This window comes from Leucoraja erinacea, chromosome 39 (assembly GCF_028641065.1).
Source record: "Leucoraja erinacea ecotype New England chromosome 39, Leri_hhj_1, whole genome shotgun sequence".
Taxonomy (NCBI): Eukaryota; Metazoa; Chordata; class Chondrichthyes; order Rajiformes; family Rajidae; genus Leucoraja; species Leucoraja erinaceus.
In genome coordinates this window covers 7,693,907-7,712,946 of record NC_073415.1, presented here as the reverse complement: position 1 = coordinate 7,712,946, position 19,040 = coordinate 7,693,907, and the positions used below count along the sequence as shown (strand labels likewise).

At 46.8% G+C, this 19,040-nt stretch overlaps 1 protein-coding gene across 1 annotated transcript in view; it reads left to right on the top strand.

Annotated features, from left to right (window-relative positions):
* Window positions 1-16,131, top strand: part of LOC129714533 (PDZ domain-containing protein GIPC1-like) — a 46,142-nt gene extending 30,011 nt beyond the window's left edge. Inside the window, exon 6 of the mRNA XM_055664209.1 lies at window positions 14,735-16,131. Coding sequence (XP_055520184.1) covers window positions 14,735-14,814 — 80 coding nt within the window. The 3' untranslated portion in view covers window positions 14,815-16,131. The remainder of the gene's footprint in view (window positions 1-14,734) is intronic.
* The last annotated feature ends 2,909 nt before the right edge of the window (window positions 16,132-19,040 follow it).

Below are 19,040 nucleotides of genomic sequence, written 5' to 3'. Positions count from 1 at the left end.
GTGGTGAATTACTGGAGATAGACACAAAATGCTGGAGTAAACTCTTGAATTTTCACGGCATCCCTATCATTTCATCATTAGGTATTGGGCGAGTTCCTATACATCACCACAAATAGCCTGGCTCCAACAAGTACGGAAATCACATGCAAAGCAACGACAGGCAGTTGCCATAGTACGAGCGAGTGTGCAGTTAAATAAAGCAAAGATCTGTATAAATAGGAATTGCAATAGAGGATCCGAAGTTAGACACAAAACGCTGGAGTAACTCAGCGGGACAGGCAGCATCCCTGGAGAGAAGGAATGGGTGACGTTCGGGTCGAGACCCTTCCTCAGACTGAGATTCAGGGGAGAAGGAGACATAGAGATAAGGAACAGTAAGGTGTGAGAATGCGACATTAAAGGGGATGCAGATCAAGGAAAATGTGGAATAGATCATTGTTAGCTCGGAGATGGTGAGAACGAAGCATCTGGAGATAAAATGTAACCAAGGGGACAGTCAGACATGTCGGAGAATGGGGATGGGGGAGCGACGGAGAGAGGGGAATGCAAGGGCTACTTGAATTTAGAGAAGGCAATATTCATACTGCTGGGGTGTGAGCTGCCATGATCGAATGGCGGAGTAGACGTGATGGGCCGAATGGCCTAATTCTGTTCCTCTCGCTTATGAACTTATGAACTAAATTAATGATTGGATTATTCAAGTTGGTTTATTTGCCTTGGAATATTTATACCTGAACTTTTAAAAATTGTTAGTGAGGCTTATTTACACAAAATTTGAATTTGAATTTTAATCTATTATTTTGTCTCTCATTTAATTCCCACCACATACAGATGTTCCACAGCTGCAAAAGTGGACAACAATATTATATTCATTGCTATTACGCTAATGTGTCCCCAGAGTTCTGGTGTGGTTTGTAACTGGGCCCTAGATAGCGAATAGCTGGACCAAACTACACGGCTCTTCTGGACTACTCTGGAAGGTTGGCCCTGATCTCTGGGAGATCACAATTTTTCTCACAGTTGGCATTATCCCCACGTTCCCGCCCATATCTCTCGATTCCCTGAATTTCCAGCAATCCACAATCAACATCTCTTCAACAACACATGAATAGGTCTCATTGTTCCAGAATGCAGAACAATGAATAAAGACATTTCTCATCTCAGTCTTCAATGGCTGTTCCCATACCCTGAGACTGGTCCCCTACTGTTTTGGCCTCCAGGGTGTAAAGAGTGGCATCAGAAGCCTGGACATTAGTTGGCAGCACGATGGGGTAGCAATGGAGCCAGAGTCCTGGGTTTCACTGTGGTGCAGTGGTACAGTCTGATATAGTTTGACATATCGTGGGCGGCATGGTGGCGCAGCAGGAGAGGTCGCTGCCTCACAGCGCCGGAGACCCGGGTTCGACCCCGACTGCGGGTGCTGTCTGTACGGAGTTTGCACGTTCTCCCCGTGACCTGCATGGGCTTTCTCCAAAATCTTCGGTTTCCTCCCACACTCCAAAGACTTACAGGTCTGTAGGTGAATTGGCTTGGTGTAAATGTAAATTGTCCCTGGTGTGTGTAGGATAGCGTTAATGGTCTGTGTGGACTCGGTGGGCCGAAGGACCTATTTCCGTGCTGTATCTCGAAACTAAAAAATATATAAAACAAGTTATTTGGGGACAATCAGAGAATTGTAACTCAAGAGAATCTTATTTTAATCTAATCTCGACCCAAATTATTTTCCATGTCTGACAAGGCCTTATCAATGTTTGTTTATTGTTTCCAGACCAGCGCTATCGTAAAGATCAGTTAACTGGCGTGAGTATGTGTGTTGTTTGTCTCATTCAATGCTACAACGCCTGCTTTCTGAAACTCAACAGCAATGGTCCACAAACACAGCCATCTGATTTCATTTTCCTCTCGTTTCCAAGTTCCGATTCAATCCCAGAAGAGTCTGAAGTTGAAGAATAGGCTCCTTGCCATAGCTCGATGGAAAAGCATCCCACCAGGTTTTTCCCTGTATTGGGAGGCTAAGCAGAGGAATTCCGGGAATCAACCGAGGGCTTGGGAAGCTGAGAGACATTTGCTTTGCTTTTAGACTTTAGAGATACAGCACAGAAACAGGCCCTTCGGCCCACCGAGTCCAGCGATCACCCCATACACCAATGGGCCTGTCCCACTTAGGCGATTGTCATAGTCGTAGCAGGTCATTGAAAAAACGGCGAGTGGATCCCTCCTCCCGACAACAATGTCAACAACAATCTACCTCCTGGTCGACATCAAAATCCAGCGGCGACCAGAATAAGGCATGACTCTTTGGGCTACCAACCACCAAACAGGTGTCACCACGAACATGTCGCGGGCTGACTCCTGTTTGGTGGTGAGTAGTCGCCTAAAGAGTCGTACCTTTTTCTGGTCGCCGCTGGATTTTCAACATGTTGAAGATTTTCGTCAACCTGCTGCGACTATGACGGGTGCCGGCAAGTCTCCGAAAAAATCACATAAGTGGGACAGGCCCTTAAGAGGGAGGTGGGACTGGCATCGATGGCGCATATATGTCCACATGGACAATTTAGCTCAACATCTTGTTTCCCTGCTCTTAGTGCGGCTGTTTAATTTTAGTTTGGTTTAGAGATACAGTGTGGAAACGGGCCCTTCAGCCCACCGGGTCCGCGCCGGCCAGCGATCCCTGCATATTAACACCATCCTACACACACTAAAGATCATTTTTACATTTTTACCAAGCTAATTAACCTACAAACCTGCACGTCTTTGGAGTGTTGGGAGGAAACCGGAGATCTCGGAGAGAACCCACGCAGGTCCCGGGGAGAACATACGAAATCCGTACAGACAGCACCCGTAGTTGGGATTGAACCCGGGTCTCCGGCGCTGCCAGTGATGTAAGGCAGCAACTCTACCGCTGTGCCACCGTGCCGCCCATTGTCCCTAGTGTGTGTAGGCTAGTGTCTGTGTGTGGGGATCGCTGGTCAACGCAGACTCAGTGGAAAGAAATGAACCTGAAGTGAGTAAATGGGATTGGTGTTGATGCTCATGATAGTCAGTGTAGACATGATGGGCTGAAGGGCCTGTTTCTCTGCTGCATAACTCAATACCTCTAAACCCCTCTTCCTGGGGTTCGGAGGGAGAGATAGATTAGCCATGATTGAATGGCGGATTGGACTTGATGGGCCGAATGGCCTAATTCTGCTCCTATTACTTATGACTTTGTTACCTCATGAGGACACAAAGTGCTGGAATAACTCAGCGGGTCAGGCAGCATCTCTGGGGAACACGGGTAGCTGACATCTCGGGTTGGGACCCTTCCCCTACCTCTCTCGAATCTTTGACCAAATCTTTGATCGCTTGCTCCAATACTTTTTCATCTTGATGTCGAATTATTATAGACAATAGACAATAGGTGCAGAAGTAGGCCATTTGGCCCTTGGAGCCAGCACTGCCATTCAATGTGATCATGGCTGATCATCCCCAATCAGTACCCCATTCCTGCCTTCTCCCCATATCCCCAGACTCCACTATTTTTAAGAGCCCTATCTAGCTCTTGAAAGCATCCAGAGAACCTGCCTCCACCGCCCTCTGAGGCAGAGAATTCCACAGACTAATTTTTAGCATGTTGTCCTATGGAGCTGAATGATGTGTTTATACCATGTTAGAGGTGACACATAAATGGTAGTTATAATTGTCTTCGCTGGAAAAAATGTAAAACTTTGACATTCCTGCGGTTAGTTCAAATTTGTTTTTATATTTACATGGGTTAAAAATGTGGTGTTTGGTTAGGCCGCAAAGCCTGTGACGTAACCTGTTTGGGTGCAAATCTCCTTGACAGAGGCCCTTGTGCCGATTACAGTTCATTGAGTTCACTCTGGTCGTTTAGTTTAGCTTAGAGAGACAGCATGGAAACAGGCCTTTCGGCCCATCGAGTCCGTGCCGACCAGCGATCATCCGTTCACACTATTGTTTAAGAGGGAACTGCAGATGCTGGAGAATCGAAGGTTACACAAAAAAGCTGGAGAAACTCAGCGGGTGCAGCAGCATCTATGGAGCGAAGGAAATAGGCAACGTTTCGGGCCGAAACCCTTCTTCAGACTGATCTGGGGCGGGGACAAGAAAGGGAAAAGGAGGAGGAGCCCGAAGGCTGGGGGATGGGAGGAGACAGCAGGAGGGCTGAGGAAGGGGAGGAGACAGCAAGGACTAACAAAATTGGGAGAATTCGATGTTCATGCCCCCGGGATGCAGACTCCCCACCTCCCCCCTCGACTCCGTTCAAGGACCCAAGCAATCGTTCCAGGTGCGACAGAGGTTTACCTGCATCTCTTCCAACCTCATCTATTGCGTCCGCTGCTCTAGATGTCAGCAGATCTATATCGGCGAGACCAGGCGGAGGTTGGGCGATCGTTTCGCCGAACACCTCCGCTCGGTCCGCAATAACCAAGCTGACCTCCCGGTGGCTCAGCACTTCAACTCCCCCTCCCATTCCGTCTCCGACCTCTCTGTCCTGGGTCTCCTCCATGGCCACAGCGAGCAGCACCGGAAATTGGAGGAACAGCACCTCATATTCCGTTTGGGGAGTCTGCATCCCGGGGGGCATGACAATCGAATTCTCCCAATTTTGTTAGTCCTTGCTGTCTCCTCCCCTTCCTCAGCCCCCCTGCTGTCTCCTCCCATCCCCCAGCCTTCGGGCTACTCCTCCTTTTCCCTTTCTTGTCCCCGTCCCCGATCAGTCTGAAGAAGGGTTTCGGCCCGAAACGTTGCCTATTTCCTTTGTTCCATAGATGCTGCTGCACCCGCTGAGTTTCTCCAGCTTTTTTGTGTAACATCCGTTCACACTAGTTCTATATGATCCCACCTTCTCACCCACCCCCTACGCTACACACTAGGGGCAATTTACAGGCAATTTAACCTATAAACCCGCACATCGTTGAGAATGTCAGGAAGAAACCGGAGTATAGAAACATAGACAATAGGTGCAGCAGTAGAGGCCATTCGGCCTTTCGAGCCTGCACCATTCGCCATTCAATATGATCATGGCTGATCATCCAACTCAGTATCCTGTACCTGCCTTCTCTCCATACCCCCTGATCCCTTTAGCCACAAGGGCCACATCTAACTCCCTCTTAAATATAGCCAATGAACTGTGGCCTCAACTACCTTCTGTGGTAGAGAATTCCACAGATTCACCACTCTCTGTGTGTGAAAAATGTTTTCCTCATCTCGGTCCTAAAAGATTTCCCCCTTATCCTTAAACTGTGACCCCTTGTTCTGGACTTCCCCAACATCGGGAACAATCTTCCTGCATCTAGCCTGTCCAACCCCTTAAGAATTTTGTAAGTTTATATAAGCACTTGGAGGAAACTCACTGGGTCACAGGGAGAACGTGCAAACTCCACACAGACAGCACCCAAGGTCAGAATCAAACCTGGGTGTCTGTGGTTGTGAGGCAGCAGCTACTCCAGGTGCCGCCCTGTTAATGGGCATATGGTAGTTAAAAGGTGTTGGGAAATAGGTAGGTTGGATGTGATTACTCCGAGATCTAGTATAGACTCAGTGGGCCGAATGGTGACCCACCAATGTCAAATAGAAACAGCATTCAACGTGCACCAGTAGCCATGCTTATGCCCAGTCATGGGCAGGGAGGATATCCATGCATTGTTGGTAAGGTTTAAGAAGGAACTGCAGATGCTGGAAAATTGAAGGTAGACAAGTCTGAAGAAGTGTTTCGGCCCGAAACGTTGCCTATTTCCTTCGCTCCATAGATGCTGCTGCACCCGCTGAGTTTCTCCAGCATTTTTGTGTACCATGTTGGTAAGGTTGTTGGTTAGTCTTTCAAACTCTAGAGATACAGCATGGAAACAGGCCCTTCGGCCCATCGAGTCCAGGCTGACCAGCAATCACCCCGTACCCCTACACATGCTAGGGTCAATGCTACAACTTACCGAAGCCAATTAACCTACAAACTTGCACGTCTTTGGATCGTGGGAGGAAACCGGAGCACCTGGAGAAAACCCACACAGTCCCAAGGAGAGGGTACAACCAGCACCTATAATCAGGATGGAACCCAGGTCCCTGGCGCTGTGAGGCAGCAACTCTACCGTTACATCACTGTGGCCCATGGTCTCTAAGTTCCAGTGCTAGTTATTAATGCGAAATTTGTTACTACTCAGAGATACTGTAACTAACATCAATAAGTGAAAGAATGCCTCAGTGGTCACTGGACTGAGATTAATGAGAAGACAATGTTCTACAGAACAACAGAATATTTAGGCCTCCACAAAGAACAGCGGGACATGTTGACCAGCGAGTGTCAACAAACAATACCTCCTTCTTGCCTTTGTTCTCTACAATTAGACAAGCTCGCCAATGACATGGCTAAAACCTTTCAAAACAAGCAAGACCAAATGACCTGTAACCATTTTGTTACATCAACCAGCCTGTCTTTAACTAACAGGTGCCAGGGGTTATGGGGAGAAGGCAGGAGAATGGGTTGAGAGGGAGAGATAGATCAGCCATGATTGAATGGGGGAGTAGACGTGATGGGCCGAATGGCCTAGTTCAGTTTAGTTTAGAGATACAGTGTGGAAACAGGCCCTTCGGCCCACCGAGTCCACGCCGAACAGGGCCTCGACTCGAAACGTCGCCCATTCCTTTTCTCCAGAGATGCTGCCTCACCCGCTGAGTTACTCCAGCTTTTTGTATCTACCTTCCATTTAAACCAGCATCTGCAGTTCCTTCTTACACCCCAGCGGTATGAACATTGACTTCTCTAACATCCCCCTAGTGTGCAGGGAGGGGAAGAGCAATTGGGATGACATAGAACTAGTGTGAACTGGTGATCGATGGTCGGCACGGACTGGGTGGGCCAAAGGGCCTGTTTCCATGCTGTATCTCTGAACTTAACAGAAGCAGCAGAGTAGCCCGGTCCCCAAACTATCACGGAGACCCCCCTTTTCTTCCATTCCCCTTTCTTTTCGCAACCCACCACATGTTTGCATTTTAACTTTTCCCCGTATTTCCTAACTTTTCCAATTTGATGAAAGACCATCACACTGAAATGTGTAGGAAGGAACTGCAGATGCTGGTTTACACCGAAGATAGACACAAAATGCTGGAGTAACTCAGCGGGCCAGGCAGCATCTCTGGAGAGAAGGAACGGGTGATGTTTCAGGGCGGAAGTCTGAAGAAGGGTTCTGACCCAAAACATCACCTGTTTGGCAGAGTTGCTGCCTTTCAGCGCCAGAGACCCGGGTTCGATCCTGACTACGGGTGCTGTCTGTACGGAGTTTGTACGTTCCCCCCGTGACCTGCGTGGGTTTTCTCCGGGTGCTCCGGTTTCCTCCCAAACTCCAAAAACGTACAGGTTTGTAGGTTAATTGGCTTCTGTAAAAATTGTAAATTGTTCGATGGCCGTCTCTTGTGCTGCATGTTATAAGGAACTCCTCCCTCTGTCTCCCCCCCCCCCCCCCCCCCCCCCCCCCCCCCCCCCCCACCCTACCACAATGTTCCCTTGCGAAGACCATATTCATTTCTCAAGAGACATTCCACAATGTTTATGGCTGTCAATGGATTTAAAACGACTTCATTTGTTTTTCCCACTCCCACTCATTTTAACCTCTGTCACCCTGAAGCCCTTCCGGATGGCAAGGAAGGCAACTTCCCACTTACCGGAATCTCCACTCTATCCATCCCTCTGCCAGCGGAGCATATTCCCACAGGCTCTTCTTTCAGCTGGATCTTCATCCAAATCCCATCCCAGGGGGAATCTGGGACATGTACTCCAGTAATCCAGGAAGCAGAATCAGAGGCGATGTTGTCTGTCGTGGCCTCTTCTGGAGTGTCTAAAGAGCCTGTCCCACTTTCCCGAGTTACACACGACTTCTCCCGAGTTTTCCCGTTGATTCAAACTCGGAGAATTACGGTAATAGCCAGCCGTAGGTACTTGTTTTTACTCGTGGACATTTTTCAACATGTTGAAAAAACGTTCCGGCTTACCTGATGCCCCCGAGTACCTACGGCTGGCATTGAGAGCCGCTACGAAATATCTACGGACTCGCTACCTGGCATTGAGAGCCGCTACGAAATATCTACGGACTCGCTGTGCTGACCCTTTGTAAGAACTTTCTAATCAGTCCCATTCCCTCTGCTCATTCCCTGAATCCTGAAAAGTTGATTTTTCCCTTTTCCTCTTTTTAAGGAGTCAACCAATAACTCTTTCGGAAATTTCCAATTCCTTCATTCATCCTTTCAAGCAATAATTAAGGTGGTACGGTGACACAGTGGTAGAGTTGCTGCCGCACAGCGCCAGAGACCCGCGTTTCATCCTGACTACGGGTGCTGTCTGTACGGAGTTTGTACATTCTCCCCGTGACCTGCGTGGGTTTTCTCCACAGTGGCTTTGGTGTTGTCGGATTGACATAAACGATAGCAGAGTTCCCACGCTGAAAGGGTCTTCCGATTTATTGATATCCGAGTTGTTTGGACAGGAGCTGGAATCTCCAGAACTGGCCAATTCACCGGATGTTTTCAGTGGGAGTTAAATTAGCTCTGACGGCTAAAGGAATCAAGGGATGTGGGGAAAAAGCAGGAACGGGGTACTGATTTCAGATGATCAGCCATGATCATATTGAATGGAGGTGCTGGCTCGAAGGGCCGAATGGCCTACTCCTGCACCTATTTTCTAAGTTTCTAAACATGAAGTGTAGCTACAAAGAAACATTCTGTAATGAAATAGATGCCAGGATTTTGAGGGTGTGACACTCTTGTAATAACCATTTAACTATTTTAAGCTACTCAGTGATTCCGTAAGCAGTGAGCCGTATTTTTTCTGGAAGGTTTCCAAGGATATTCCCGCTTCCTCGTTTAATTCTGATGTTTCTACTCCTAATTAGGTTTGATGTAACGTGTCATCGAATAGCACATTACATCACAGAAACAGTCCCATTAGCCCACGGTGCCTGGCTGTACTCAACATGATTCCAAATTAAACTAATCTCTTCCGCCTGTCCATATCCCTCCATTCCCTGTATGTCTGTGCAGCTATCCAAAAGTCCCTTAAATGCCACTATCGTATGTACCTCCACCACCCCCCTGGCAGCGTGTTCCAGGGGCAGCGGTAGAGTTACCACTTCACAGCCCCGGAGATCCAGGTTCGATCCTGACTACGGGTGCTGTCTGTACGGAGTTTGCACGTTCTCTCCGTGACCTGCGTGGGTTTTCTCTGGGATCTCTGGTTTCCTCCCACACTCCAAAGACGTACAGGTTTGTATGTTAATTGGTTTGATATTGTCCAACTTCCAGTGGCCTCTTCGGAAGGTACAAGGTACAAGATACAAGGGTCTGAAGAAGGGTTTCGTCCCGAAACATTGCCTATTTCCTTCGCTCCATAGATGCTGTTGCACCCGCTGAGTTTCTCCAGCATTTCTGTGTACCAGTGAAAACTTTGTTTTGCTAACCAGGCAAAACATTGCGTACTTGGCCTCATGAGGCAGTGCAACTGAGAAAATAAAGAGTGCTGACAATCAAAGAGTATATTTCCAGGGAACATGGGGAGAATGTGTGAACAGATGTGCACCTTATGTTTCAACTAGAATTGACTTCTTTGGAACAACTATTTTCTTTGAACTGGTATTTATTTCCTTTTGCCAAGAGAAGACCTAATTATATGCCTAGGATTATTGCAAGGTTTAGATTAAGAGGATAGGAAAAACAATGGCCAGTAACTAAAGAACATAATCTCAAGGTAAAGATAAAAGGTTCGAGAGAGACGAGGATTCATTTGGGGAGTGGGGAGGCAGGGTGGTGCAGCGGTAGAGTTGCTGCCCCACAGCGCCAGGGACCCGGGTTCCATCCTGACTACGGGTGCTGCCTGTACGGAGTTTGCACGTTCTCCCTGTGACTGTGTGAGGTTTTTTCAGATGCTCCGGTTTCCTCCCACACGTCTACAAACACACTGGTTTGTAAGTCTTCCTCTACTTGCGTATGGCGTGCACAGCCTAAAGTTGTAGATCAACTTGATCTAATTGTTTGTGCACGTCGGGCTGATTGCATTCGTCAAAACAGGGTGGACCAGGTGAAGGTTGCAATCTCCAACCCCAGGTTTGCATGTTAATTGTCTTTGGTAAGTTGTAAAATTGTCCCTAGTGTGTGTAGGTTGGGGCACGGGATGGTCGCTGGTCCGCACGGACTAGATGGGCTGAAGGGCCATTGTATCTCTAGAAGTCTAAAGTTTAAAACCCGCAGCATTGTCTCGTGTCGATTCCGTTAACACTGCAACCTCCAATCATTGACCCTTCTCCCATGGAAATAGTTTCCTTCACTTCATCGGTTATGTTTGTATGAGTCACGCTGTCACACCACTGCAGGACTGAGGGAGGGCAACATTGGTGGGGGAGTTGCCCTTTAGATGAGATGTTAAGGCCAAGCCCCACATATTCGCTTATGATCACCTACTGGTCCCAGCCCAACCTTTGTTAACCTACTGGTCCCAGCACAACCCACTTGGGAGACCTAATTGGGGAGTTTAGCAGAGTTTGAAAAAATGTAATGTTGAAGACTAGACTAGCTACGACTAACTTCGGGAAAATTGGACACCGAATAGTGGAGAGTGAAGGCGACCTCCTTCGATCTCCTTCGACCTCCCTTCGACCATGATGAAGACTCAGCGGGTCAGGCAACATCTCTGGAGAAAAACAAAGGGTGATGTTTCGGGTGAGGACACTTCTTCAGTATGTAATAAGTATTGCAAAGAGAACTTTTAACAGAGTAGGCGGAAGAAAAATATTTAATCTTTCCACATCAACATCTTCTTCTTTTGTGTGGCTTGCACAGCCTGAAGTTGTTGGACAACTTGTTCTATTTGATCTTCCGTTTGTGCACGTCGAGTTGATTGCGTTAGTCGAAACAGGGCGGACCACGTGAAGGTTGCAATCTTCCACCCCCATCGCCCACATCAACGTGAAACAAGTGTTTAACGGGTTGGAATCTTCCAGCCTTGACTGAAAGCTCAGCTGCTAAATTAAATAGATATCCAGTGCTTATGATGAGGGACAAACCTCAGTTTGTTTTAGTGGGTGAAACACAATAGCTAAATAAAGATGTTCACCTCCTAATATAGCAATCAAACCACTCAAGCCAAATACCATCTCTTACATGGAATCTCCCTCTATCTATTTATGTCTACTCAACCCAGCTTCAAACTTGGCTTTAGAGTATAAAGACCCTGTCCCACTGTACGAGGTGATTCAAGAGTTCTCCCGAGTTTTCCCCCGATTCAAACTCGGAGAATGTCTGTAGCGGGTCCGTAGGAATTCGTGGATGTCTTCTAACAGCTCGTACGAGTAAAAAAATTTCCAAAAAGTGCACAAAGAGCTGGCATCTCTAGACAACATAGTCGAAACATCGACAAATTAGGAGTAATGGTGGTGGTGGTGGAAGCAGATACCATCGGGACATGCAAGAGGCTTTCAGATATACCCAAGGATATGCTGGGAATGCAGGAATATGGATCACTTGCAGACAGAGGGGCAGCATGGACACTGTGGGCCGAAGGGCCTGTTTCTGTGCTATTTCATTCACTGTTCTATGTTCAGGACTGATGCTAATTTTATTGATGGTTTAAACATTTGGGAATGGGACAAGAATTGATCAGTACGGGTGTCGAGGGGTTATGGTGAGAAGGCTGGAGAATGGGGCTGAGAGGGAGAGATAGATCAGACATGATTGAATGGCGGAGTAGAATAGCCTAATTCGGCACCTATCACTTATTCACTTATAAAGAAGCACTGGGGTGGTCAGAAGCTAAAACATTTGATTATTTAAAAAAGTGCTTGGCGGCAAATCAAGACGAGAGAGCCTCTGGAATAAATATTTCAAAGTGATTAAAGACAAGATGTTTATAGGGAAACCTTTTTATTTTACTTTAGTGCTTTGAATGTCGTCAACTATATAGTATTTTACCGTTGACTACATCAATGTCTCACTACACCACATCTAGAAAAAAATAAGGCTTGTCTTGACTGACAAACCAGATCAATTTTCCAAAATATGGTCTCTTTTTATTGAATTTCTTCAACAACATAATGGTTGAACATAAACCCAAAACCGACGCTAGGGTCGGGTGAGTGGGTGCAGGGAAGGGCAGTGGGATATATCTCCACTTCTTTCACTTCTTCGTTAGTTCTGGGGTTTTCTTTTTCCTTTTTTTGTGTCCTCTTTCCTAATCTCATCGAGTCGTAAATCAAGAGTGGTGAATCTGTGGAACTCTCTGCCACAGAAGGTAGTTGAGGCCACAGTTCATTGGCTATATTTAAGAGGGAGTTAGATGTGGCCCTTGTGGCTAAAGGGATCAGGGGGTATGGAGAGAAGGCAGGGATGGGATACTGAGTTGGATGATCAGCCATGATCATATTGAATGGCGGTGCAGGTTTGAATGGCCGAATGGCCTACTCCTGCACCTATTTTCTATGTTTCTTTTTTTTTTATAAATTAGGTGCAGGAGTAGGCCATTCGGCCGTTCGAGCCTGCACCGCCATTCAATATGATCATGGCTGATCATCCAACTCAGTATCCCGGACCTGCCTTCTCTCCATACCCCCTGATCCCCTTAGCCACAAGGGCCACATCTAACTCCTTCTTAAATATAGCCAATGAACTGGCCTCAATTACCCTCTGTGGCAGAGAGTTCCAGAGATTCACCACTCTCTGTGTGAAAAAAGTTCTTCTCATCTCGGTTTTAAAGGATTTCTCCCTTATCCTTAAGCTGTGACCCCTTGTCCTGGACTTCCCTAACATCGGGAATAATCTTCCTGCATCTAGCCTGTCCAACCCCTTAAGAATTTTGTAAGTTTCTATAAGATCCCCTCTCAATCTCCTAAATTCTAGAGAGTATAAACCAAGTCTATCCAGTCTTTCTTCATAAGACAGTCCTGACATCCCAGGAATCACTGGTGAACCTTCTCTGCACTCCCTCTGTGGCAATCTCCTATGGTTTCTACACAGCGTAGAAACATGCCCTTCAGCCCAACTTGCCCACACCCGCCAATATGTCCCAGCTACACTAATCCCACCTGCCTGCGTTTGGCCCATATCCCTTCAAACCTGTCATATCCATGTACCTGTTTGTTCCTTAACTATTATCTGACACCTTTTGTCTCCTCTTCATCTCCAGCCTTTGTCACTCTTTCTCAAAACTCTTTCTTTTCTTTTTCTTTTCTTCTTTATTTCCCTTTTTTCCTTTTTCGTTTTTTAGTTATTAGTTTATAAAATGTTAAAAATTGAAGCAGTAAGAAAATTGTATAATTGTTTTGTCGATTACTTTCTTGTTGTACAATTGCTTCTAATAAAATTAATATATATTTTTAAACTGTAGAGTATTTTTGCCCTTGTCTCAGTGCCTGGAAATCCTTGGGTTTTTATACTTTAGCTTAGTTTATTCTCACGTAGAATAAATAATTGAAGAATAATATTTTTTTGCAAACTAAAATGAGATTAGTGTGATGTATGTTTGATGATTCTTAATTGGAAACATGCAGACTGGTTTAATTAGTTTAGTTTATTGTCACGTGTACCGAGGTACTGTGAACATGTGTTTATTGGGTGGTATCCAGTCAGTGGAAAGACTATACATGATTACAATCGAGCCGTCCACAGTGTACAGATTCATGATGAAAGAAATAATGTTCAGAGTAAGATAAAGTCCGATTAAAGATAGTCCGAGGGTCTCCAATGAGGTTGATGTGTAGTTAGGACCAGAGTGGATCGTGGAAACTTAGTAGGAACACAATGTGTGTAGATTTGTAAGCAAGGTGTTGGGGCAGTGGCTAAAGTCCACAGGATATTATTCCTTGGAGCACAGGAGGCTGAGAGGTGATCTTATAGGGGGGTATAAAATCATGAAGGGGAATAGATCAGATGAATGCAGAGTCTTTTACCCAGATTAGGAGAATTAACAACCAGAGGATGTAGGTTTAAGGTGAGAGGAGAAATATTTAATAAGAATCTGAGGGGCAACTTTTACACCCAGAGGGCAGTAGCTATATGAAATGAGCTGCCAGACGAGGTAGGTGCAACAGGTACTATAGCAACATTTAAAAGATATTTGGACATATACATGGATAGTGAAGGTTTGGAGGGATATGGGCCAAATGTGGGAAGGTGGGACCAGCATAGATGGGGCATTATGGTGGGCATGGGCAAGTTGGGCCGAAGGGCCTGTTTCTGTGCTGTATAACTCTGTGACTATGATCATTGGTGGCACAGTGATGCTGCCTTACAGCCCCAGAGACACGAGTGCGATCCTGACCACGGGCACTGTCTGTGCAGAGTCTGTACGTTCTCCCCGAGACCTGTGTCGGCTTTCTGAGATCTTTGGGTTTTCCCCGGGTGCTCCGGTTTCCTCCCACACTCCAAATACGTGCAGGTTTGTAGGTTATTTGGCTTTGGGAAAATTGTAAATTGTCCGTAGAGTGTAGGATAGCGCTAATGTGCGGGGATCGCTGGTCGGCGTGGACTCATGTTGACTCAGATTCCAGGCTGATTCTCTCAGCTTAAAAAACAAAGACTCGTGAATAAAAACAAATCTCCTCATCTCCCCTTTGGTTCGTTTACCGCTTATCTCCAATCTGCTTCCTCTGGTCACTGGCTCTCATCCCCATGGAAAGAATTCTTCATTATTTCCTCAATTAAAACCATGCTTTGCCTGGCCAAGCACACTGAAGACTAATTATAGTTCTTCTTCGTTAAGGACAAGGAAGAGGCTGCTACAAACTTCCAAAGGAATTCGACACTTTGAACCGGACTCATACTCCTCCGATCACTTGGTAAGTGCGAATTAATAACAGTCGCACAGCATGGAAACAGGCCCTTCGGCCCGGCATGTCCATTCTAACCCATTTATACCCATCCCATTGCCAGCAATTGACAGTATGGCCTGATGGTCTAAGTGCTTGTATAGATAAGAGTCATAGAGTCATGCAGCATGGAAGCAGGCCCTTCAGCCCAACTCACCCACACTGATCAACATGGACCATCGAAGCCATTTGCTTGCATTTGGCCCGTATCCTTCTAAACCTTTCTAAACTCTCTAAACCAGTCGCACCCCTCTTCTCCCCTCTCCCAAGGACAAATGTGTGAAAACGCACACCTCCAGATTCAGGGACAATTTCTTCCCAGCTGTGGAAACGACACAGGACCAGGATATAATTAATTGGCTTATTATTTTCATGTGTACCAAGATAAGGCGACAAGCTTTGTGAGCGTGCTATCCAGTCAAATTATGCTGTACATGCATACATTCAAATCACACACAAACCACCTGCTGAAGTACAACAGGTACGTTGACAGGTACACAAAGAGAAATATATCAGAATGCAAAATTACAGCGTTATAGCAATACAGTTAGAGAGAGAAAAGTGCAAAGTCCGCAATGAGGTTGGTTGGAAGATCAGACCACACCCTAGTTTATGCCAGAAGTTTTATGATAGCAGGGAAAGAGCTGTTCCTGAATGTGGTTGTACTTGCCTTTGTACCTTCTGCCCAACAGGAGAGAGAAGAGAGAGTGGCTAGATATATTTCTAGGTTTAAGTTTGTTGTTGGAACGTATGCTGAGGTAAAGTAACATGCTTTGTAACTGAATCAGACCAGATAATACTAGACATAAACACAATCAAGTCAAACTCATGTACAATAAGTAGTGTAAAGGGGAAGGTACAGTGTGCAGAATATTGTTTTGAAAGGAGTCGTATTCTTTCAGGTAGAGACAAAATGCTGGAGTTACTCAGCGGGACAAGCAGCATCTCTGGAGAGAAGGAATAGGTGACGTTTGGATAGCCTTGTGGTGTTATTGGTTGATATTCATTTTTACAAAGGTGCAAACCTACTTGGAATGAGAGGATTTAATATGTTGGGATTAGAAAGCAAAAATCTGAACACTTACAGCGGCAGTCAGAAGTGAAAATAAACCAAAGATCTTTGAGCATTAATGATATGGAACTAACCACAGACAACTATATTTGGATCTTTTGCAATTAATTATGGTTATTGCCTATGGTCCCAGTCCTTGCCATGGTAGTATTTCATTTCAGTCTAATTAAATGGTGGCACGGTGGTGCAGCGGTAGAGTTGCTGCCTCACAGCGCCAGAGATAAGGGTTCGATCCTGACTACGGGTGCTATCTGTACAGAGTTTGTACCTTCTCCCAGTGGCCACATGGGTTTTCTCCGGGGGTTCCGGTTTCTTCCCACATTCCAAAGACGTCATGTTTTTAGGTTCATTGGCCTCTGTAAATTATCCCTGTGTGTGTGTAGGATAGAACAAGTCTACGGGGAGATCGCTGGTTGCCGCAGACCCGGTGGGCTGAAGGGCCTGTTTGCCCACTATCTCTAAAGTGTAACGTCCAAAAGCATCTCCTATCCCAAGAGAGTCAAGAGTCAATTTAATTGTCATTTGGACCCCTAGAGGTCCAAACGAAATGCCGTTTCTGCAGCCATACATTACACACAAATAGACCCAGACACAACATAATTACATTTTACATAAACATCCATCACATAGCTGTGATGGAAGGCCAAAAAAAACTTATCTCTCCACTGCACTCTCCCCCCCCCGATGTCAGAGTCAAAGTCAAAGCCCCCGGCTGGCGATGGCGATTGTCCCGCGGCCATTGAAGCCACGCCGGGTGGTGCGAGGTCGCACACCGGGTCTTGGTGTTGGAGCCCCCGGTGTGCGCTCGTAAAGTCCCGCAGCCGTTCCAGCCGCGCGGGGCAATGGTGTTAGGCCCCGCTCCAGGAGCTCTTCGACCCCGCAACTCGGGCGGGAGAATTCGCCGTTGCAGGAGCCCCGAAAAGCGGTCTCTCTCCAGGGATCCGCGGGCTCCCGGCGCCGCTGTCCGCAGACCCGCAGCAGCAGCCTCCGACTCAGCAGCAGCCTCCGACTCAGCAGCAGCAGCAGCAGCAGCGGCAGCAGCAGCAGCAGCGCTCCTCCACCGCTCCAACCGCTCCGGACTCGGCCAGCCCCGCGACGGCGACGGTGAGTAGCACCTGAGTCCCCGGCTTCCTCCTGTTGGAGGCCGCTCCTCGTTGCGGCCTCAACGACAACGGAAACCCGACGAGAAAAAGGTCGGGTCTCCAGTGCAGGGAGAGATTTAAAAAGTTTTCCCACCCCCCCACCCCCCCACACACACACCCCAACAAAAAATAACAAAAACTACATTAAAACACAGACAGAAAATAATAAAAACGCGGACAGACTGCAGAGGCCGCTGCTGGCCAGAGCCGCGCCGCCTACCGTATCCCCTTGTGCGTTAATCCATATCCCCCCATTCCCTGCATCTCCATGTGCCTCTTAGACGCCACTATCTGCCTCCACTATAGATAGATAGATAGCCTTTATTGTCATTCAGACCGAAGTCTCAACGACATTTCAGCAGTCATACATATAATACAATAAAAACAACAATAAACACAGATTAACCGAGATGAGAAGAACTTTTTTCACACAGAGAGTGGTGAATCTCTGGAACTCTCTGCCACAGAGGGTAGTTGAGGCCACAGTTCATTGGCTATATTTACGAGGGAGTTAGATGTGGCCCTTGTGGCTAAGGGGATCAGGGGGTATGGAGAGAAGGCAGGTACGGGATACTGAGTTGGATGATCAGCCATGATCATATTGAATGGCGGTGCAGGCTCGAAGGGCCGAATGGCCTACTCCTGCACCTAATTTCTATGTTTCTATGTAACATCCACCACAGTGAGTCCACCCAGCATCTCCTCACTGTGATGGAGGCAAAAGTCTTCGGTCTGCAGTCTCTTCCCTCCTCTTCTCCCTCTGCGCTAAAGGCGATACAGCCCCAGGCAATACATTAGAGGCACTCACCAACTTCTGTGTAAAAAAAATGTACAGGTGATTGTTGGTTGGCACAGGCTCGGTGGGCCGAAGGGCCTGTTTCCATACTGTGTCTCTAAGCTAAATTAAATACATTTTTTGAAGTCGTCCTTTGATGTTGCTTGCCGTCAACTTGAATGCTTATTAATTTACAATTAGGAGGGAACAGAGTGAACATTTGAACTTGTGTTCTCTTGCCAGAGTCCAGACCCCCTAATGTGATTATTCGCAGGGAGCAGCAACGAATGAAGCCATTACCAAGTTTGGACTCTCCGCAGTCTAAGTTTATTTAATCGTGGCAACAGCTGAAAGAAAGCCTTTTGTTTGTGCCAAGATTCTATCTAATCAGGCTGGAGGAGTACATCTATTATTGGTGTTAGATAGTCACTAACTGCTGGAGTAACTCAGCAGGTCTTCTTCTTGCGTATGGTGTGCACAGCCTAAAGTTGTAGGTCAACTTGTTCTATTTGATCTTATTTGATTGTGTACGCTGGGTTGATTGCATCCGTCGAAACAGGGCGGACCCCGTGAAGGTTGCAATCTCCCACCCCACTCAGCGGGTCAGGCGGCATCTTTGGAGAAAAGGAATAGGTGACGTTTCGGGTCGGATGGAAAAACAGAAAAATAATCCCCAGCAATAAACATCTCAAAGTAATTACACAGCAACATAGCAAAACATCATTTAACTCTGAGCGACACCAGGTAATGGTATCGCAAAACATTAAAGACACATTTAGACAAGCGCTTATAGACAATAGACAATAGACAATAGGTGCAGGAGTAGGCCATTCAGCCCTTCGAGCCAGCACCGCCATTCAATGTGATCATGGCTGTGATCATCCCCAATCAGTACCCCGTTCCTGCCTTCTCCCCATATCCCCTGACTCCGCTATCTTTAAGAGCCCTATCCAGCTCTCTGTTGAAAGTACCCAGAGAACCGGCCTCCACCGCCCTCTGAGGCAGAGAATTCCACACTCACAACTCTCTGATCACAGTGAATGTCGGTGCTGGCTCGAAGGGCCGAATGGCCTCCTCCTGCACCTATTTTCTATGTCTCTGTGAGAAAAAGTGTTTCCTTGTCTCCGTTCTAAATGGCCGACCTCTTATTCTTAAACTGTGTGTGTGGTCCCTGGTTCTGGATTCCCCAAACATTGGGAACATGTTTACTG